At 47.2% G+C, this 21,035-nt stretch overlaps 1 protein-coding gene across 2 annotated transcripts in view; it reads left to right on the forward strand.

Annotated features, from left to right (window-relative positions):
• The window catches only part of LOC119443052 (serine/threonine-protein kinase 31-like), a 205,961-nt gene that overhangs the window by 22,476 nt on the left and 162,450 nt on the right, over positions 1 to 21,035 (forward strand). For both annotated transcript variants that reach the window (XM_049660456.1, XM_049660457.1), the window contains exons 3-5: positions 4,838 to 5,112; positions 10,621 to 10,834; positions 19,865 to 19,930. In XM_049660456.1, coding sequence (XP_049516413.1) covers positions 4,838 to 5,112; positions 10,621 to 10,834; positions 19,865 to 19,930 — 555 coding nt within the window. The remainder of the gene's footprint in view (positions 1 to 4,837; positions 5,113 to 10,620; positions 10,835 to 19,864; positions 19,931 to 21,035) is intronic.

Consider the following 21,035-nt stretch of genomic DNA (forward strand, 5'->3'; position numbering starts at 1 on the left):
TTATGAACGTCTTCTGGAGCAATAGGAATTTGGCGGTATGCCTTCTCAAGGTTTAGCTTAGACAAAGCAGGGGTTCTCAAGCATGTTGGTCCCAGGGAACAACCCGCTAAGCTTCATGAAGTGCCATGTACACCCCCCCCCCACTCCCCTCTTCTAAATGGAGGCTAGGCGTAGTGTGCAACATGTTTGGGGCCAACGGTAGTGTTCGGCAGGAATCTTAACAGCGATGTGCAACTTGTGGTCCAAACTGAGTGCAATCGTTATGAGACAAGACAGCATCGCAACCAAGGCATACGCTTAGAATGAATGACAATTTTCAGTGCTTATCACACAGGGACACTTATAACATTTCGTCACAAGAGGTCTTAGAATTAGTGCCGACTCTACTTGGAGTACAGTAAAACCTCATTAATTCAGATTTCATGGGACTGAAACAAAATGTCCCAATTAACCGAATGTCGAATTATCGAGGGTATCAAGAAAACAAGAAATGAATGGTTACTATGTCAACAGAATTTTCTTTACTGAATGAGTCAGCAAATGCTGTTTCTATTTTGCACAAGAGCAGTGCGGGAGCTGCAGTTCTCGTCATCTCGTGACTCATTAGTGCTTGCAGTGGCGAAGGCTTTGCGACTTCCTTCGCAGCGCAGCTGCCGCGCGCGTCTTCCTCTGAAACACTCTTTTCACTACCGTGTGCTCATACCCAATATTTTTTCGTGAGTGACCAGGTTGCCAACAAGTTGTCCGTCCATCGCGATGTAGCCCATGTTCATCTTCATCAGCTTTGCACTTCGTCAAAGCGAAAGTACTTTTTGCCACAATTGCTACGGACGAAACCGCGGCTGCTATGAAAGCGATCGTGGACGGCGACCTTGAGGTTCTGAAGGCAGGTGGCCTACGCATGCACCAAGTCAAAAGGAAACTACCGTTTGCTGCATCAAGTGCGGACAAAACTGGGGTTGCTATCGCCACAATCATGGATGGTAACTACGCAGTTTTGAAGGCACGCGCTGGTGCGCGCACCGAGTCAAAACAAAACTGCTGTTTGCCGCATCCGCTGTGGACGAAACCATGGTGGCTATCGACATGATCACAGTGATGAAATAGGAGAGGTGACCAAATGAGTGCTGCAAGTGCGACGCCGCACCTCGAGTTTCTACAGCAGTCACCAGGTGGCAAAAGAGTTTTTGCTGTGCTGTAAAAAGTCGGGTATTATCGCAGTTTTTCTGACTTTAAAACATTGTTTTTAATAGCTTGTAGAGGCTGTCTGCCGGCCTTGCCCACAAAAGTAAGTGTATCAGGTTCTATGGGTAATCTCGACTAGACTGACACAGGGAGCCGATAGCACGGGTTGCGCGTGTACAAATTCAAATGTGTGCTTATCAACCACATTGTCAATTGTTAGCTCCTAAGCATGCCGTTTCTCTGAGTTCTTTAAAAACTCGGTCTCGGTAGCGAGCAGCAGGGGAAAATGTACTAGTGGGATGCACCAAGCCACCTCGAGTCTTGCAGTTCACAAGTTGAGCCTCTGGTGGCTCACTTATTTCACCAGACTCGTTGAGGCCACTCTTGCATGAGAGGTCGTTCAGGCGCATGCGCCAGTAGCGTCAGATGAGTGCAAACGTGCATGCCCCTACGAAGTGCTGAAGACTGCAAACGACGGGAGTAGACGCTGTTTTGTCTAGACAGTGGCACCGTCACTCCTTCGTGTTTGCGGCCGACCTTGGCCGGCCACTCTGAACAACAAGGAACAGAAACGGCGTGAAACACGCTGTAAGTGAAGCGGTTGACCATGTCCCGCGAAACATCCACCTAGTGCATAACGAGGGCAGAAGATTCGCGAGAGCCAAGTCTATCCTTAAAAGGATCAATCAGCACAAACTAGGGGCCCTCTTTGTCGATGCTGCCAGATATGACAGTGGGGATAAGTTCGCTGTCTCGGTTGTAGACGCAGAGGGCAACTTGGTTAATGCAGCTTCTGTCTATACTAAGTTTGCCCATGTGGTGGAGGAAGCGGCGATCACTTTGGCTTTTCACAGCATAAAAGTTCCCCCTATCGTCTTCTCGGACTTGCGCATAGCAGTTAGATTCTTCTCGGCTGCCCTCGTGTCTGAACCGGCGAACAATATTGTGAACAAAGCACTTCAAAGAACTTGGCAGAGCAGCAAAGGAGGATACACCTCGTGGTTCCCAGCCCATCTAGATGGCTCAGTTAAACCACTCGGCTCAGAACGAGGTCAACATCCAGAAAGATCCACTATGTACTTTCCGCGAAATTGTTTCCCATTGTTTTGGCAGGACATGTCCACCTCCCCACACTCCAAATTAAACAATCCTCAGGCTAGCACACTCAGCCTTCTGCAAACCCGTTAGTATCCCACTCCTCGGTCCCGTAACAGGATAGACCCTGTCCACTCGCAGTCATGGCCCAAATGTGGTCATGACTCATGCTCTTTTGATCACATGCTCTGGTTGATCCCAGCCCTTAACGCATCTCCACCCATCACGAAAGAGCAATGGGAGGAATCCCTCAAGAGCAGCAATCATCATATTCAGCTCCAGACTCTCCAGAGGGTCCACGACATCGTGACAGGACTTCGTCTCCCAGTCCCATCGTGGGTGGAGCGATTGACTTAATCTGGCTCCCCTAGATCTCAGTTCCTCAGGACTCCAATAAAGTTCTTGTCATGTCATGTTGGCTATAAATGAACCAATTCAAAAAATTCTTGCCGTAGAACGCTCCCTAGAGGGCATGTAACAACTGCCAACGTATAACCAAAATTTGCTATGTGGCCTGGTGAGGGGCCCTTTAACAAATTAAAAATTATTATTTATCAGTGTTTATAAACTTGTATTTCTAACTTGGTTTGACCTCTCAAACATTAAAATGGGGTCCTACAAAAGTAGATAACTGTTTTAACCTTTTTAAAGTGTGGCAAAAATTTTGATTAATCATTTTATCGATGAAAAATCCTCCATTTAAAGCAACTAATTGATTAACAGCTAAAGTGATGAAAGATCGTTAATCGGAAAGAAAATTTATCTAACATCCCTAGGTCAGCTGGGTGTTCGTGACGGTATGATGGACGTGATGCTTCACAGGCTTAAAGCTTTCCCTACCATTGGGAAAATAGGTGTTTTTTGTATGTTACGACAGATGTTTTTTTTTAAAGGAACTACTGCACTAAATTTTTAATGTAATACATAAACAGAAAGCAAAATGCACTTTTACGCATATAAGTTTTATTACCGAGATTTATGTAATAAAAAAGATATGACCTTCATGCTATCATGCCTCTCGCTTCAACGCGACCTATAAGCGGCGAAAACACGGCACGCAGTGGACTTTCCCTGTAGCAGATTGCTTTCAAGATAGGGCCAAGGTGATCGTATTGCCGAAGTGGATCGTCGCAGATTACGTCCTGCTTCGGTCCACTGAAATTGTTCCACAGTGCTTTGCTTGGGAAAATCCTCTCCTTATGTTTGCGCCAGTCCTGAACGCAAGTTTCGGATTCTCTGAATGCCCGTGATGCGGCCTGATTTCCTTCCATTTCCGCACACATGATCACTTTCCTTTTAAATGCGGCATCATGATAAACTCGCTGCTTCATGCTGATAGAGCAGACGCAGAGAATGTGAAGACAGACGGTAGACTATTGCCTTAGCACGTGTACGGCAGCACATGGAGGAAGCTACGGTAGCTAGGCTCGAGAGTAGCTAGGCTCGACGTGCGTGCGAGGCGGCCATTTTGAAATGCCGATGGCTATATGGTAACGCAGATTTAGGGTCGTACTCGATTCTAACACGCACGTAATTTTTGGACCTATATAATCTGAGAAAAGTGCGCATTAGATTAGAGTAAATACGGTATTTGTGGCTTGAGGGGAGTGTTTGCCATCTAGGTTGACTGCCAAACTTCCAGGCAGCCGCACGGTATTTCGTGTACCGCAACTGCACTATAAGCGATACGCGTATAGATACAGTGCTATGGGAAGAAACGGGAGTCTGAAAAGACCATATTATATCCGTTTCTGCACTACAAGCGGTTATGTTATAAGTGGTCTATACTGTAAGCACTGTTTTAATGCGTAAGCAACTCGTCGCGTCGATTGATATAAAAGTATTTAAAATACATGCCAAGGATCTAAAAGTTCCACCATACGATTGCACGAAGAAAAAATAAATAGAAAGGCAGGAAAGGAAAAAAATGATTCGCTGTAAGTCAGTGCGGCACATAACCCTCTTATCGGCTGTCGGCCGCCAGTGAAGCGCCGTAAGCTGGAGTTTTCGACGAACGCAGGCGCGGTGGGAGTGCCAGCAGTTAGCGGAAGAGCACACCCCCTTTCCCTCCGTTTTCGACAGCGCCATTCACGTTTCACTCTAACTCGGTTTTGAGACTATTTGTAACGCGTTCGTGTGTTCCCGCTCATATTGCTCACGATAGTACTTTTGCTGATGACTAAGGTGATGCGGAACCCCCGCTTGATTGGTTGAGCACTAGGGGCACTTTTGCTCTATTTCATCACACATTTTCAGTGCTCCGTGCCACCACGTTTCGACAGTTGCCCGAAATAACCATTGTGCAGCCAAATATGTCTGAAATAATAAGTTTGATGCCAATAAATAATGCATAGGCCTGGCAGAATCAGATGACAGTCCGTATTATCAGACTTTTGCAAATTAATGAGGTTTTAGTGTACCTAAATTTACAGGAGTACTTTTCCATGATGTATTGCCATCTTTTGTTTCTGCTTCTTAATCGTATTTAGCCTTCACATGAAAGAATCCATCATTATATATGTAGTAAGTGCTTCGTACTTTCTTGCTTTATTTTCAGAAGATGCAGCCAAGTAAAGATGCAGAACAGCAGACCAGCTGTGCAGAGAGCAGTCCGGACAGGGGCTACCAGCATATACCTGAGCCTAGCACCCATCCTGCTCGTGACCGCAGCGATAGCTGTGATCGTGGCTATAGCAACGAGCATGATAATCAGCATGGTTTTGGACGAGGCTTTAATGGAGATCGTTTGTACGGTCCTGATCAGAGTCGCTTCATAACACCACTGTCAAGACCTAATTATCCTGGATGTGATGACATCAAAAATGGTGTCTGGTTAGTGTATTACACTTAATTGTGAAATAGTCAAACCTTGATACAGTAAAAGCTCGTTAATTCGAATTCCCCGGTGATGCTACGAAAGTTTGAATTATACAAAATTCGAACTGATGAAAGTCAGGTTAAGGCGTGTAATTGTCCGACGGAACGTGAGCGTGCGTGTGTGCACACGCTACGTCATGTTGGTGAGAACGTCTATAGTATCATATCCGGATGCGGCCAGCGTGATCTGACGTGCTCGATGTCGAGATGGCTCTTGCTCTGTATGCGCGTTCGCGCAGACCCACAATGCGTCGCGCGACGAAAAATTGCCCATGCCATTTCTTCGATGGTTGCAGACAAGCGTGCAAAGTGGCGCGTAGATTGGGGATCGTTCTGCGCATGGTCCGAAGAGAGCAGCTGACACGCACGTGCCAACGTATGGAGGAGACATCACAAGTGCAGCGCAAGTGGCATAGCGTGACTGTGCACAAGCGACGCTTGCCCGTGCGTTGTGTCCTTCAACGTGCGCGCTGTCCACTGCTATCTTCGGAGCATGCTCAGAACGATCCCCAACCCGCACGCTGCTTTAAAAGGGCTGTCTGCGACCGTCGGTGAAGAAGCGTGGGCTGCGTGGGTGCCTTTCTTCGCGCGAAATGCATTGTGGGTCGGCACCAACGGTGCAACCCATACACGAATGGAGCAAGAGCCATCCCATCTTTGAAGCACGTTGGCCGCGTCGGGTTACGTTGGTTTTGCGAGTGCATCGAACTACATGCTGTTGCTCTCGCCAGCGTGATGTAGCGTGTGTGGGCGCATGAGCTCGCTTACGCTGCGTTGGACTATATTCGTGCCTTCAGAGAACACGCCATTGCAAAGATTCGCGGTTCACGCGGCGACACCAGTGACGTAAACGTGCTCCCGCGCACTAGCACTCCCCATCCACGATGGCGCGGAGTTCGAATGATCGGTGGAGGTGCAGATTTGAGTGTGAATTAGCAGGATACGTTGCATGTTGCTTTCAATACAATGTTGGATGGACCCCGGCGGCTGCTTCGAATGATCAAATATTTCGAATTAACGAGTTGTGAATTAACGAGCTTTTGCTGTATAATGAACCTGGATTTAACGAAATCCATGATGTAAAAAACTATTTCAATTTCCCTATTTTAGTTCCCTTGAAAACCATGTATGTTCTTTTTTCGATTTAACAAAGTAATTTCGTTACATTGCTTGGGTTTAATGAAAAAATTTTCTCGCCTCATACAAAATTTTGTTAGTACAGTCGAGTCCCGCTACAACGAAATCCACGGGACACAAAAAAGTTCGTTGTGGCGGAACTTTGTTGACGCGAAATTGGTATGTATATACGTACGCCAAACGGCAAAGCCACGAACGAAACCATCGCCTGGGAAATTTTTGTGATGGCGGGGGGCAAAGGTTGAGACATACCGAAGGCAGTCGATAAAGTGTCAACTCAACGAGAGACTGCATTTCGCGCCACTGTTGCAGCATTTTTCATACATTGCGGCCGACGCCTAACCCAACGCGTGTGCCCGGCCAATCGCGAAACACTCATTTTGCGGCACATGCACCGTCGAAATGAAGCGGTTTGAATTATCACAATTTCACTGCATATTTATGACAAAGTCGGCAAGCTTGGCAAGCTTGTGCTTACCGGAAGTTTTATTTCCCGAAGTCGGTCAGCCTGGATTTCTTACGCTTCACGGCAAGCAAAGGCTTTACGCGAGCGAGTCTCAGAGTCCGTTAAAAGAGCCATCGCAATTGTCGTGGGTTCCGATAACTTTTTTGATGAGGCGAAAATCATCTATTACTTTCAAAGCAGTCGCCAGAGTCGGTGTGTCTAGCGGATAGTCATTTTCCCCAGACGACGAGACGTTAGCATCTTGTTGACAACAGCGGCTGCGGTGCGGCCGCTACCTTGAAAGCAATTTGCGACGTGCATGAAGCACCCGCACGGGCCTCATCTTCAAGGCGATCTGCGTTGGGGCAAAGTGCAACTACTGCCGGTAGAGTCGTGTGCACTGTGCTTTCGACGTTTAATTCACGGTGAAGCGAGAGACCGCACGGAGGTCAATTCGTTCGCTGTTATTGCCGCGTCTCACTCTAGCGTGTTGACACGGAGTTTCCGCAGTCATCGAGTGAAATCTGTTCATGTTTATCTGTGCGCATTTGACACCGTGCCGGTAATTTTGTTAGCGAATGTTTACAAGTTGATACGGCCAATAAAACTACTATTTTTAGTTCGTATAGCTGTCTATAATCTGCTATCGCAACCGATGCTGCGCCTCGCGGGCGAAACTGCCCGAAACTGCCTGAAACTGCGCGTGGTGATCTCGCATGGCTATGGATTGCAGTGGCTTAAACCGGTACTTTGAATTTGATTTCGTTCGCGAAAACCTCGTTCAAGCGGACATACGATCGTCACAGCTTTCGAAGGGCCTTCTAATTTGACTACTTGGCAGTTTCAATTTCAATTCAGTCCCAGTTTCGTTCTCGAAAAGTTAGTTGAAGCGCCAATACCGAATAAAACGCCTTCGTTATGAAGGGACATTTTGTATTACTTCTTATGGGCGGCTGACGGGGAATCGGAAAATCTTCGTTGTGGCGGAAATTTCGTCGTAGCGGCGTTCGTTGCAGGGGGGATTCGACTGTACTTCTAGATTACAAGCTGAAAGGTTGGTGCGTGTTATGAGCTGTCTCGCATATTTTTATCTGAAGGGCCTTGATGCTTAAAGGGACAGACAATTGCTCAGAGCATAAACAGAGATAGCCCTGCTGATGGAAAGATTGTCTATCATATTGGCTACAACAGGCCCTGTTTTTCTCATTAAAATTGGATTTATATTTTTAAAATGACCTTTGTTGCCCCACGCGGCAAAAACATGAACATACTTATGAGGTATACCATGTGACTTCTATTAGTGTACGCGGTTCCTGGTTTTTTTAATAATATTGAAATGCAGTAACATTCTTTCTATTACGCTCAAACCCACTTATAACAATATTGAAGTGCCATCAAAACTTCCATTGTTATAACCGATAATGCTTATAATCGAGTTGCATGAAGAAAAAAATACAAAATAGGGGAATGGCAGAGCTGTTGTGAGAAAACTACAATGGCAGGAAGGCCAGTGCCCCATCCCACTACCTTCCTCCATGTGGCTGCTGATTGTGTTGACTCGTTTAACTGTATAATTCTGCTTCCTGCACGCTCTGATCACGTGTAATAAGACGTGGCTGTCGGCTTTCAAGGATGGCACTGATGTAGTAAAACCTCGTAAATTCGGATTTCACGTGACCGAAAAAATGGTCCGAATTCGCCGAATGTCGAAGTATCGAGGTTATCAACAACACAATAAGCAAATGCTTTTATTTGCTGACTGCATCATCAGAATCCTGTTTCTATTCTGCGCAAAAGCAGTGGGGAAGCTGCAATTCTCGTCATGTCGTTACTGATTAGCGCTCGCAGCGGCGAAGGCTTCGCGACTTCTGTCACAGTGCAGCCGCGACGCGCGTCGTCATCTGAGACGCACTTTTCACTACCGTGCGCACATCCCGTCTTTTTGTGTTTTTTTTCGACTGTGTCGCCAGGTCGCCGCTCATTGCAATGTAGACAGTGCTCTTCATCCTCGACAGCTATGCACTGAGTAAAAACCAAACTGTTTGCCGCAGCCGCTGTCGACGTGATCATGGACGGCGACCTTGCGGTTCCGAAGTCGCGCGGCCGACGCATGCACTGAGTCAAAACGAAACTACCATTTGCTGCAACTGCGGACGAAACCGCGGCCGCCCTTGACGCGATCATGGATGGTGACTACACAGTAATGAAGGCAGGCTGCCAACGCGGTGCCATGCGCAGCGGTAAACTCAAGAATAAAGGTTTTAAAGGCACAAATAGGCATGAAATGCTCCGGCGTTGCTGTCATTCCAGTACGATTTTCACTAATGACTAGGCGATGCGAACTCCGTCACTTCCTTTCCATGGACGCTAACACCTTTCTGGCTCTATGGCTTCGTACATTTGCAGAGCTCTGCCAGCCCAGCTGTATCAGCACAGTTGGCGCGGTTCATGCAGGTTATAGAGGGTAACGCAGCGTAGAGCTATGGGCGCAGCCTATTCGTGTTCGTAGGGGTGGAAGGTCAACGGGACAGAGGCGCGTGAGGCTGGCGAATCGGAGAAGGGTGGAAAACAGCGCGTGGCGGTGTGTAAGGGCTCAAATTTTTTTTTCTTTTCAAGGAGTTCGCATTGCATTCCCGTTTGGCCCAGACACCTAGTATCCAGACTTCAACATTATAACCGATAATGTGGCATGGGGGCATATTAGTAAGCTGGTTATTTCACCATAGAAAACATACAAAACCTGACGGTGCAGCAGCTTCCCATCATTATAACCGGTATCTTTATAAGTGGGTTCGACTGTATAAGTTTTTTCTAACTTACAAAGCGCAGATAAGCCTTCGTTTTTAGTGAGCAGAAAAGTGGCGCTGCCTTCGCCTTCGACGAGTTGGCTTGGCTCGTCTATTGACAGAATGATAACGCTGCGGGGCAGCCAGCCATGACGCAGGCGTGTAGCTGGGAAAAAACGGTACATATATGAGAAAGATTTGTACAACAACGCAAACTTATTGTACCAGTCTATTTACCTTTAAAAGTGGTTGGAAAGGTGCCAATATAGGTGGTTAACCACAGTTGCACTTCTTCCAGTGAAAGCAAGACGATGGACGGCTTTCACAATTTGCAAGGCAGGCTATCGGCATCGCTATCACTTCTCAGTGTTGCTGAAAGAGACTCTTATTTTTTTAGAGGCTGCTCAGTTCTAATCTGCTTACAAAATATCCACGCCCTTTCGGAAGTAACCGCTGCAGGGTGAATCGCTACCGAGGGTGTGCTTTTCGTGGCGCCATAAAAAACTGGGTCCATAAAAATCGGTTGTCAGTCACTACAATTAAGGCCTGAACATCGTCGAAAGGTGACACCATACCAAGTTTGGAAGTAATTTTCTGGAAAAGTACTTGATTGCATGTTCGAGTATTATTTTTAGCATTAACTGTAGCAACAGGAAAAAATGGTCAAAAATTGTGGCTGAAACCTTTACCATATTTGTGCAAAGAATTTCTGAAAACGCACAATTTCTTGCCTTTTCACTGAACTAAGTAAACACAACACATGTCTTCACCTATGATGCAACTTGAAAACCTATCATTCTATCATTGGTCATTTGACCTAGTTTCACAGTTGATTTTCAAAAAAGTTACCTCCAACCAACTTTTGCTTCTTTGTGGAAACCTTAAAAAGGGCTTACATCACTCATAAATGATTGTTGAGAAAGATACTTTGGTGAAACCACATTCACGCACTCGCCAAGATTTTTTCCTAGAGAATCGATTGTCACTTTTGGGGTCTGGGACGTTTTGCGTGGAATGACCCTACTGGGAATAATTATCTTGCTTTCTCAAAGAACTGAAATTGTAACATTAGAACTAAATTTGCTTTTGGTTTAGGGCTCGTTTCTACGCACCGGATCCAGAAATTCTGCATGGCTCAGGAGGGCAACCATGGATGAAGAACCAGCCTGAACTGCGCATGGTTCCAGCTCAAAGCATGCGTCCAGCTGCAGCTGGAGGTGGTGATACTTCAACTGCTGCAGTGAAGCAGCTGAGTGAGGAGCGAAACTTCCTAAAGTCTCAGCTGCAGCTTATGAAGAATCGAAACACGGTTCGTTTATGAATTTTTTCTAAAGCTTGAAATCTGGCTTTATAATAAAGTACAACAAACCTGCCAAGTCTCCTAGAATAGTACGTGAATTTTTACTATTTTGTATGGTAGTACTGCTGAGAAAAGTGTGGCCTGAGGGAAATGAATTGTCATGCGCAGAGAGGTCTAGTGACAGTTTTATGTGACTAGAATGTTGGTCTAGTAAAAACAAAACAAAGAAAAAAATAACACTGCAGCTCAATCAGATCAACGTAGTTAATGAGCAGCAGCGCAATTGTAGTGCAGCAATTTAAGCCATGCAACCACAGCTGCCACCACAAAGTCTGTTGTGGCCTTCGCCGAATGTAATGCTGTAGATTATGACCTGATGCATGGCCTCCAAGACTTGTGGTGCTGCGCTTGCAATTTTCGTTGCCATGCCCGATATCGCATTTCTATGCATCTGATTTAGTATTTCTCTTTAGTGTGCTTTTAAGTTATTATGGTTGGTGCAGAATTCATGCTTTATTACTGCACCAGTGTGCTCACATCTACAGTGAGTGGCGTGGTTTAATAAACTGTCCACGACCAACTTTTTTTGGATAAGCCCAATAATTTGGGTGCCTTTACGACACCGCCACAAACCCCATAGAGCCAATGTACAGTAAAACTTCAGTAATTCGAAGGTTGCCGGACCGCGAAAATTCTTCGAATTAAGCGGATTTTCGAATTCACCGAAATGAATAATAAAAAAAAGAAAACAAGCAAGAACTTGCCACAAAAAGAAATCACCCTTATTTTCCATGTCCGAGAAAAATTACTCAAAGTAATCACCGATGCGGGATTACTTGGCGCGCTGGTTCGCCGCCCCTAGTGCCATGCTCTCCAGCTGGCTCAAAAAACATAGCATACAAATATCACCCGCACTGCACTCAACAAAGTTGCGGACGATGTTCACGGAATCGATAACTGCCGTGAAAGCAGGCGTGGTGGTGCTTGACTCCAAAAATTTGGACTTGCTGGATATTCCGGACTTCAAAAATGCATCATCAGGGTTCCCATTGAGTTCATGCATTTTCGCACCCAATTTTTCGGATGAATTGAGATCCCAAAGTTCGATTTTGCGGACTAAATCGCTCTTTCCGAGCCGCGCTACCCAATCTTGGAGGCCGCCATGTTGGATTTTGCACTGGCTTGGATTCCAGTGGCTCCCTGTATAGCCTCCAAGATTGGAACACGCGCTATCAATAGAGCTCGCGCAATCCTCCAGTCTCGGAGGCATGCTCGCTCTTCCTTGGCTGACAAAACGCTCCAGAGTACTGCACTTTTCCTTTTTTCTTAGTATATGCGCTCAGCACTATCGTTGTAACCATTTATTGTGCGATGTTTTTTATTGCGACAGCAATTATATGGACACTTCAAGCGGATTTTCGCCCTTCGGCGTCGCTGCCCTGAGGATCCATACAAAGTCCAAGGACGATAAAATCATCGCCGCGCACCCGCCGTATGTGCGAGTGACAGCGCGCGGGAGACGTGCACTTTCATGGAGAGCGAACGCACGGCGGAGCGTAAATGCGACTTTCTCCCTCGTGCGAAAGGCCGTGGGGGTATGGGAGGGAGGGAGGGGGGGGCGACTTCTACTCTTCTAACAACTGCATACTTAGCGCCGGAGCGGTTTCTTGCGCGCACCGTATCTTCAAAGCGATCTCCAGACGGCTCTGACCTTTTGTATGCGCTGTGCTCTCGCCGCTCAGTTTCCGTTGAAGCGATAGATCGCACGAGCCTTCGCTCGCTGCGGCGGCCGCGCTCGCTCGTGCGTGTTGACACCACGCGTGTTAATTCAGTGAGTTTTTTTTCTCTGAAGTTTCGGTTGCTATTTTGAACGTGGCGTGTACACTGAGCAGGTGTCTCGGAGACCCATGTCTCAGTGATCGGCGCTACCTCTGGTAGCTTGGCGAGAGCTAAGCGGTGCGAAGCTCGTTTCTTGGATCTCCATGGCGAACTCCGTTGGCGGAGATCGCCAACGCGGTGACGTTCGTGTCGACTGTACACGGAGACGACATCATTGCTGCGCAAATCCAAGCAAGTCGATCCCCTCCAAGCGTAGTATGAGGCAGGGCATTATTAGAGATTTTTTTTAAAGCCGCACTAATAACTTTTTTTTTCGGCTGAACGAGTTTTCCGGACTATTTTTCAGTCCCCTCGAGCTCGGAAAATCGGTTAGAGACTGTGCGGAGCGCCCTAACCTAACCGCCGCACGTTGCTACTAGCCGGAAACTTCGAATTATCCGAATAGAGCCGCGCGGGCCATTCAAATTATCCGGTAGAATTTGCATTGAGAATGACTGGACCGCTCAAATTCTTCGAATTAACCGAAATTTCGAATTAACCGAGTTCGAATTATCGAGGTTTTACTGTATAAGGACGTCTGAAATTTTGGAAGCCGAAACCCTTTTGCCCTCAGATTTTATGTACTTTTTGTCATGACCGCAGGTTTGAAACAGTCTTACTGATATTTTGATGAACTTGCGGCATCAAACCAGGTCTCGCACGGATATCAATTGGCAGCCTTAGCCACAGTGGCTACGCTAGGCCTAGCTGCTTCGATGTTCGTTACTAAGCTTCCTGCTGTTGGCTCCTGTGTTTTTCATTGAAAGAATTTGCCGCTGTCAACTTTTTTTTTATGGCAACACTGTGGAGAAAAGTGTGTCCTGGGGAATTTCCTTTGTCATCGTCGTGGATTGCTTCGAAGTACGGAAAGTGAAGCAAGGGATCAAGTGTCGCTTAACGCAGCTTCCCAAAAGTTGGCTTCGTCACAATACAGCCATGTTACGTGATCAAGTATATGCAGTGTGTTGAGATCAAGCATACTACAGTGAAACCTGGATATAACGAAATTGACAAATTCACAAAAAACTTCGTTATAAAGCGGATTTCGTTATATGCAGTTTCGGCACGAAAATTCGAAAAAGAAACGCTTACTGTATTTACTCGATTCTAAAGCGCCCTCGATTGTAACGCGCACCCGTTTTCCGTTTTCGTCGAAGCACTCATCCTTGGAATGTCACACCAGCTACAGGATGCATGGACGCGTGTCGTTTCGCACAAGCGCGAGGCATCGGAAACGAAGAGCGAGCGTCACGATGGCGTCGTAGCATCATATAGTGTTACAGTAGAACCCCGCTGTTACGTTCCCAGGTGCTGCGTTCTCCCGGTTGTTACGTCGTTTTCGGCCGGTCCCTCACAGCTCCCATAGAACCCAATGTATTGGTAACCCCGCTGTTGCGTCTCAATTGTGAGACCGTTCCCGCATCATACGTTGCGAACTGCCACCCCGCGCCGGCCTGAGCGGCCATTTTGACTTTTTATGTCGCTTGGCTTGGCGGCTTGACGATGGCATTGTCCGCCCAAAGTGCCGGGGGCGACAGCTATGATGTATTTTCGGTTTCCGCCAGCAAAAGTATGGCCCTTGATATCTGTGTTTGGTATCTAAAGATGGCGTCTATGACGCGTTGTGGCCCTAAAATTGGTTTTGGCTCATAGATGTTCTGTATAAAGTCCAAGGGCGATAACGTAGTCGCCGCACGCTGTATGCTGTATCTACAAGTGAAAACGTGTGAGGGGAGCCGACGACTGCGTCTAAATCGCGCGCGCAATAAAAGCAGGGAGGAAGCGCGCCTTCTTCCGTTGTGCTGAAGGCACCGGCGAGGGAGCGAGGGGGGAGGGATAGCGGGCGGTGTTGTACTGTACCCTGGCATCAACTGCGTACTGCGCGGCGACGCGCGGTCGCAGGGCCGTATCTTGAAAGCAATCTGCGTTGGGGCAGAGTCTAGGCAGTGTAGGTGCATCGGCGGCTCATAGCTTTGTGCGTACTATGTGTTCTCGGCGCTCAGTTTGCGTTGAAGCGATAGACAACAGCACGAAGGTCACATTGCTTGCTTCTGCAGCGGCGCTTCCACATGCCGCCAGCGTTTGACAGCGCTCGTCCGCGCTCATCGAGTGCGATGTGTCACAGCGTCTGCCATTCGTGTCGGCACCATCAACTTGAAAGGAGAGTGCCGTCTTGGCGGGCTAGGCCAGCTGCAGCAACCGGCAGGATCAGGTTTAAATGAATGGAGGGGGAAAGGTCATGCCCGCGGTGGCAAGATCACCGGGTCGAGGGATACAGGCCCGCCTTGCACACGCTCGCACGCACGCACACATGCGCTCACTTCGCATTCCGTTGCGGCGGAGAAGGTGCTTCTGGTTGCTGCTCGCGCAAAAATGACAAAATTTGGGGCGAAATCTCTAGGTTGTCGGAGGGGAAAATTCGTTATATCGAGGACCCTCCTGCTGCCACTTGGTTACGTAGAGGTCTCAAATACATGTGCTTCTATGGAGTAACAGCGGGGAATACAGTTAAATCTGGATATAACGAAATTGACAAATTCCCGAAAAACTTCGTTATAAAGAGGATTTCGTTATATGCAGGTTTGGCACGAAAATTCGAAAAATAAACGTTTACCGTTTTCACTCGATTCTAACGCGCCCTCAATTGTAACGCGCACCCGTTTTCCGTTTTCGTCGAAGCACTCATCCTCGGAATGTCACACCAGGTACCGGACGCGTGGACGCGTGTCGTTTCGCACAAGCGCGAGGCATCGGAAACAAAGAGCGAGTGTCACGATGGCGTCGTATAGTGTTACAGTAGAACCTCGCTGTTACGTTCCCGGGGGCTGCATTTTCCCAGCTGTTACGTCGTTTTCGACTGGTCCCGGCACAGCTCCCATAGAACTCAATGCATTGGCAACCCCGCTGTTGCGTCGCAACTTTCGGTTTCCGCCAGGAAAAGTATGGCCCTTGAATCCGTATTTGCTATATAAAGATGGTGTCCATGACCCGTTGTGGCCCTAAAATTGGTTTTGGCTCATAGATATTTCGTATATAAGCGAACGGCCACACTAGCGGCAAAAAACGCGCGCGTCATGCAGCGAGTCGGTGCCTTGCCGCGAGGCCACCATATCACGCGCGTCTCGCCGCGCGGCAGCGCGATAAGATCTCCCGCACTCTGAACAGGCGAGCAACACCGCGAGCGCTCGTTGTTTCATGCGAGAGACGAATCATCGATTGAAAACCCGGCACGGACCGGCGGCGTTCCGGTTGTGATGGCTCCGTGACGTCACCCTTGTCGCTCTTGATTGGTTCATCTCGCGGCACGCGGAATTTGCCACAGAAAGAGGTCTCGAACCCATTTCGCGCAGCACGCCGCAAGACCCCCGATTCCTGCCGCTTTTGCCGCGCGCGGCATGACGCGTTGCCGCGTGTTTTTGCTTCGTGTTTTTGCTGCTAGCGTGGTCGTACCCTAAAGTCCAAGGGCGATGATGCAGTTGCCGTGCGCCGTATGCTGTATGTGTGAGTGAAAACGTGCGAGGGGAGCCGACGACCGCGTCTAAATCTCGCGCGCCCAAGGAAAGCAGGGAGGAAGCGCGCCTTCTTCCGTTGCGCTCGAGGCACCGGCGAGGGAGCGAGGGGGGAGGGATAGAGGGGCGGCGCGCAGTTGCGCAGGCCGTATCTTGAAAGCAATCTGCGTTGGGGCAGAGTCTAGCAGTGTAGGTGTGTTGGCGGCTTGTAGCTTTCTGCATGCTGTGTGTTCTCAGAGCTCAGTTTGCGTTGAAGCGATAGACAACAGCACGACAGTCACTTCGCTCGCTTCTCCAGCGGGGCTTCCACACGCCGCCAGCGTTTGAGAGCGCGGACATCGAGTCTGATGTGCCACAGCGTGTACCAGCGCGTCGGCAACATCAGCTGGAAAAGGAGAGAGTGCCGGCTTGGCGGGCTAGGCCAGCTGCAGCAAGCGGCAGGATCAGATTTGAATGAAGAGAGGGGGAAAGGTCACGCCCCCGGTGGCAAGATCGCCGGGTCGAGGGATGCAGGGCCGCCTCGCACATGCACGCACGCACACGTGCGCTCACTTTGCATTCCATCGTGGCGGAGAAGGTGCTTCCGGTTGCTGCTCGTGCAAAAATGACAAAATTTGGGGAGAAATCTCTAGGTGGTCGGAGGGGAAAATTCGTTATATCGAGGGGGTCTCCCCCTGCCACTTCGTTACGTAGAGGTCTCAAATACATGTGCTTCTATGGAGTAACGGCGGGGAATCGAAAAACTTCGTTATATCCAGGAATTCGTTATATGGAGGTTCGTTATAAGCAGGTTTAACTGTAGAAAATCTTTGTTTTATCCAGGAATTCGTTATATGGAGGTTCGTTATAAGCAGGTTTAACTGTATTACCCGTGCCACACGGGCAAAGTAAAGTGCACTTTGAGCGAGTGCACTTCGCGGCTGGTGTCATTCGCAGGCTGCCACACGGGAACACTTAGTGACACTCACAGCAGAGAGCACTCGCCGGCGAGTGTGTTCGGCGTACTTGCTTCGCAGCAGCGAAGTGGGTAGCCTCGTTAGCAATGCTTAGAAGATACATAAAGTGATATTGAATGAAGAGTCAGGAGTAATTTTTAATAACATTGTTTTAAATTGCTAACGTTGCAAGATAATAAAATGTGCCACACTGCAAAAAACAAGAACAGCAAAAAAACTACTCGCTCTCGGGCTGTTCACGACCATGCCAGATAATGACTGCGCAGTTGTTTAGCGGATCGAGTCGTTTTGATTGTTGCTGGTCAAGTTGCCGGCGCTTATAAAGGTGGATTGTGAATGTTGTTTCTAACAATAATAAACTGTTTTCGTGCACATATTTTTATATTAATAAATATATGCTTTCCCGTCTGACTCCCGGTCGCCATGGCCATCAATTTAAAAGAACACTTTTCTTTCGCATGTAGCAGCACACCGCCTAAGTTACACTCAGTGCGCTGAAGTGCACTCGCTCAAAGTGCACTCGCTCAAAGTGCACTTTACTTTGCCCATGTGGCACAGGTATAACAGGGGAAGGGGTCCACTGTCACAGAACACGGTATGTACTCTAATTATAAATGTGTTCACCCGCCATTTCCTGTCCCCACGGGGGGTGACTGCGTTAGCAAGCATTTGGTGTGTTGCGACACCACACACCCAAGCTCATGGCGGTTGGATCCTCCCGAATGTAGCCATGCGCAGCTTAGCCAAGTCTGAGAAAAAGGGGATCCTGGAGGTTGAGCCGTTGCCGGGTGTTCGGACCTTTATGGCCCCTCAGCGGAGGCAACAGACCTCTTTGGCCTCCGCTTCACATTGACTGCAAGCCGGGACTGACCCTCCCGTGAGAAATCGTCAGTTTCCTGTCTTCTCCTTCCTGCGCTTTCTCAACTCTTCTTTTAAACCAGTCCTGTCTTTTTTTTTAATCTTTATTTACTTCTAGTTTTCTAGGTGGCAAAGGTTAATCTTGTGTGGCTAAGCTATCTTGATTGTGTTGTATTTGGATATAGCAGTGCTGAACAGCTGGCGTTCACAGGACTTTCCTTGCAGGAACTCCTGTCACGTCCCCTTGCTGGGCTTGGTGGGTGGCGGCTGGCATCGCTGCGGAAATTACATAGTTTCAATGCAACAACGTCCTTCACCAGACTACCTTATTTTCCTCTTCCCAAAAGGGGACGCACCGAAGAAACCTTCAATTCAGCACAAAGAAAACTTCCCCCGCTATCACCTCATACATAGCGAAATTTCCGAAAAGACTGTCACAACCATTGCACCATTTGTTGTGGCTAAATGCCAAACGGACACCAGGCCCAGGTTACAAAGTGACTAAAGTGGCTAGTGGTGACCTCTTGATTGAAGCTCGCGATGAGTTCCATTATAAAAAGATCTCGAAGCTTGTTACATTTGGCGTCATTCAAACCACCGTGACACCCCATTGATCAATGAATACATCCAGAGGTCTGATTTCAGATGGTGATCTCTTGAGCTTAAGTGAGGAGGAACTACTAGAAGGATGGAAAAACCGAAACGTTGCGAGAGCGAAAAAAAACGAAAAAAAAACGCAACAAGCACTTCGATGTGAGCGAGGTGCACTGCTGTCTCATAGCTGGGCGATGCGGATTTTTAGGGATAGCATTGCAATCAGTTTGTCAAAGAACATTCTGCTGCATGAGTGACTTGCAACATTTGTCTGCAAAAAATAAACGTTTGTAAACTTTTATCAAAACTGAGAAGAGCGGAGTATTCAGATAAACTTCAGATAGATATAATTTATATTGAATTGTCGATATATCGAACTATTTCGTGATCCCCTGCGAGTTATATATATCAGGGATCGACTTTATGTGCTTTAATGCCTTTAAATGATCGGTACAGGTTCACTGGCTTTCATGACTTTCACACAGAATTTTGAAGACGAGGTTGTGTTCTTCAGTGAATAAAATTAAGCTTTCATTTCAGTGCAGGTAGGCTAGCTGGACTAATAAACAGCTAACAAGCAACATCGGTGTTCTGAGGTCAGTTCGTGGTTCTTTCATGGCCATCAACTGAGATTTTTATGACAATGTGTTTTTGAAGTCTGTGCAGAGACATTTTTAGGAGTTCGGCCCCAAATTTTTGTTTTTTATTTGGCTATATTTTTTTATGTGTGTAATTGTTCTCAGTCCCACATACAAAGTTAAAAAAGAAAATGATTTCCTAATGAAGCCTAATTATTGCATTTCATTGAGCATGAGAACAAAAGAAGCAAAATACCTTTTGTTCTAACCTGCTGTGCAACCCTCTGGTTTCATAAAACAGAAGAGCCCGTGTAGCCCAGTTAGCCTGCCAGCATTTTGAGGCATTGAAAGCTGTGCTTTTTATGTTGGGTCGCACTTTTTGTGCTCGGAGAGGTTGGGCTTACAATCTACACAGGAAACAAGTATTTGTTTATAGCTATTACTTTGTTAAAATATTTTGATTATTCGTACACCTGAACTTTGACACCTCGGGAACGATAATGAAAGGCAGTGTGTTTTGTGACTTGCAGTGTGTACTGTGTCTGGTGTGTGCAATATTTATTTTGCACAATGGTTTGCATTGATAATGGCATTCAATTGCAATATAAATTGCATTGTCTGAATTAGCTATGACCATATTGAACATTACTGTGGTATTTTGTGCAGGCTTTGGAAAGACAAATAGCTGCTAAAGATTCTCTTTGCCAAGCAAAAAACAACCCTCTTTCAAAGGTGGGTCATACAATATTCTTCAGTTGCACTACCGCTAAATGTTTTCTCTACCAAAAGGAGATGTAGTTGGCGAAAACTATGGTATCTTTTGAATTGGAATGGCCACCTTTTTAAAGTTTTGCTAGTGTGTAATGCTAGGGTTTTTCTTGTGCTGCGTATAAGATAAGCATGCCATGGTGCAAGGTTTTGTATGATTACAGATGTGCACCTGTATCAATGTTTGCTTTAGCTTTAAATTCAGCCAAGCTCTGGCCATACTCTTGCTCGTTGAAAAGTGCATGCTCTCCTAGCTTCTTGCACGCTGGTTCCCAGTGATGCCAGAATCTGGCCGCATGCACCTAAAGATGATGACATGAAATTGCAGCGTTTGCGTCAGACAACTGTGTCCACCGCTAGCCAGATTGTGTGTTCTGGCACTGCTGTTGGCATGCAAAGTTTCAGTGTCTTGTTAACCATGGCGTTGCGCTGCTGAGCACGATGTCGGGGGTTCGATTCTGTACTGCAGCGGCCACATTTCGATGTGGGCAAAATGTAAAAATGCTTGTTTAATTAGATTTAGGTGCACTATAAAGAACCCAGAACTGCGCCATGCTTAATAAATATGTCGTAATTTTTGCACATAAAACCTAAATTTTTTAGAGCTGTGCGGACAAGCATCTCGCGGTAACTCTTTCAGAGATTAGGAGAAATGAAATAGCCATTAGTTTTTACAACAAGCTTAACCATGTCTTGCACGACAATGTTGAACATAAGGTGCACAAGTGCAAGCGTGAACATGTCTAAAAAAACTATGCAAAGCTAATGGTGTACTCTTAAGGGGGGTACGCGGGTTCTAGAATGGTAAAAAACCGCCGAAAAATTTATTTTTGGAAAAACGCATTTTAGGAATGTTTGGGCCTTCAAGCAGCTGCCCTTAAATTATTAACCCTGAATTCGATCGGTAAATAGGAAAAAATCGGCTTTCAAAACGCCACGGGAGATGCGAAACGACCTGCGGCAGGCAAAATTTGTTCAAACTTCCCGCGCGCGCCGCGGGCGCAGCCGCCATCTGACCGCCGACATCTTGGGCTTGTTTTGTAGCTGTTTTCTTTGTGAGCATTTTGCG

Source organism: Dermacentor silvarum, chromosome 1, assembly GCF_013339745.2.
Source record: "Dermacentor silvarum isolate Dsil-2018 chromosome 1, BIME_Dsil_1.4, whole genome shotgun sequence".
NCBI lineage: Eukaryota > Metazoa > Arthropoda > Arachnida > Ixodida > Ixodidae > Dermacentor > Dermacentor silvarum.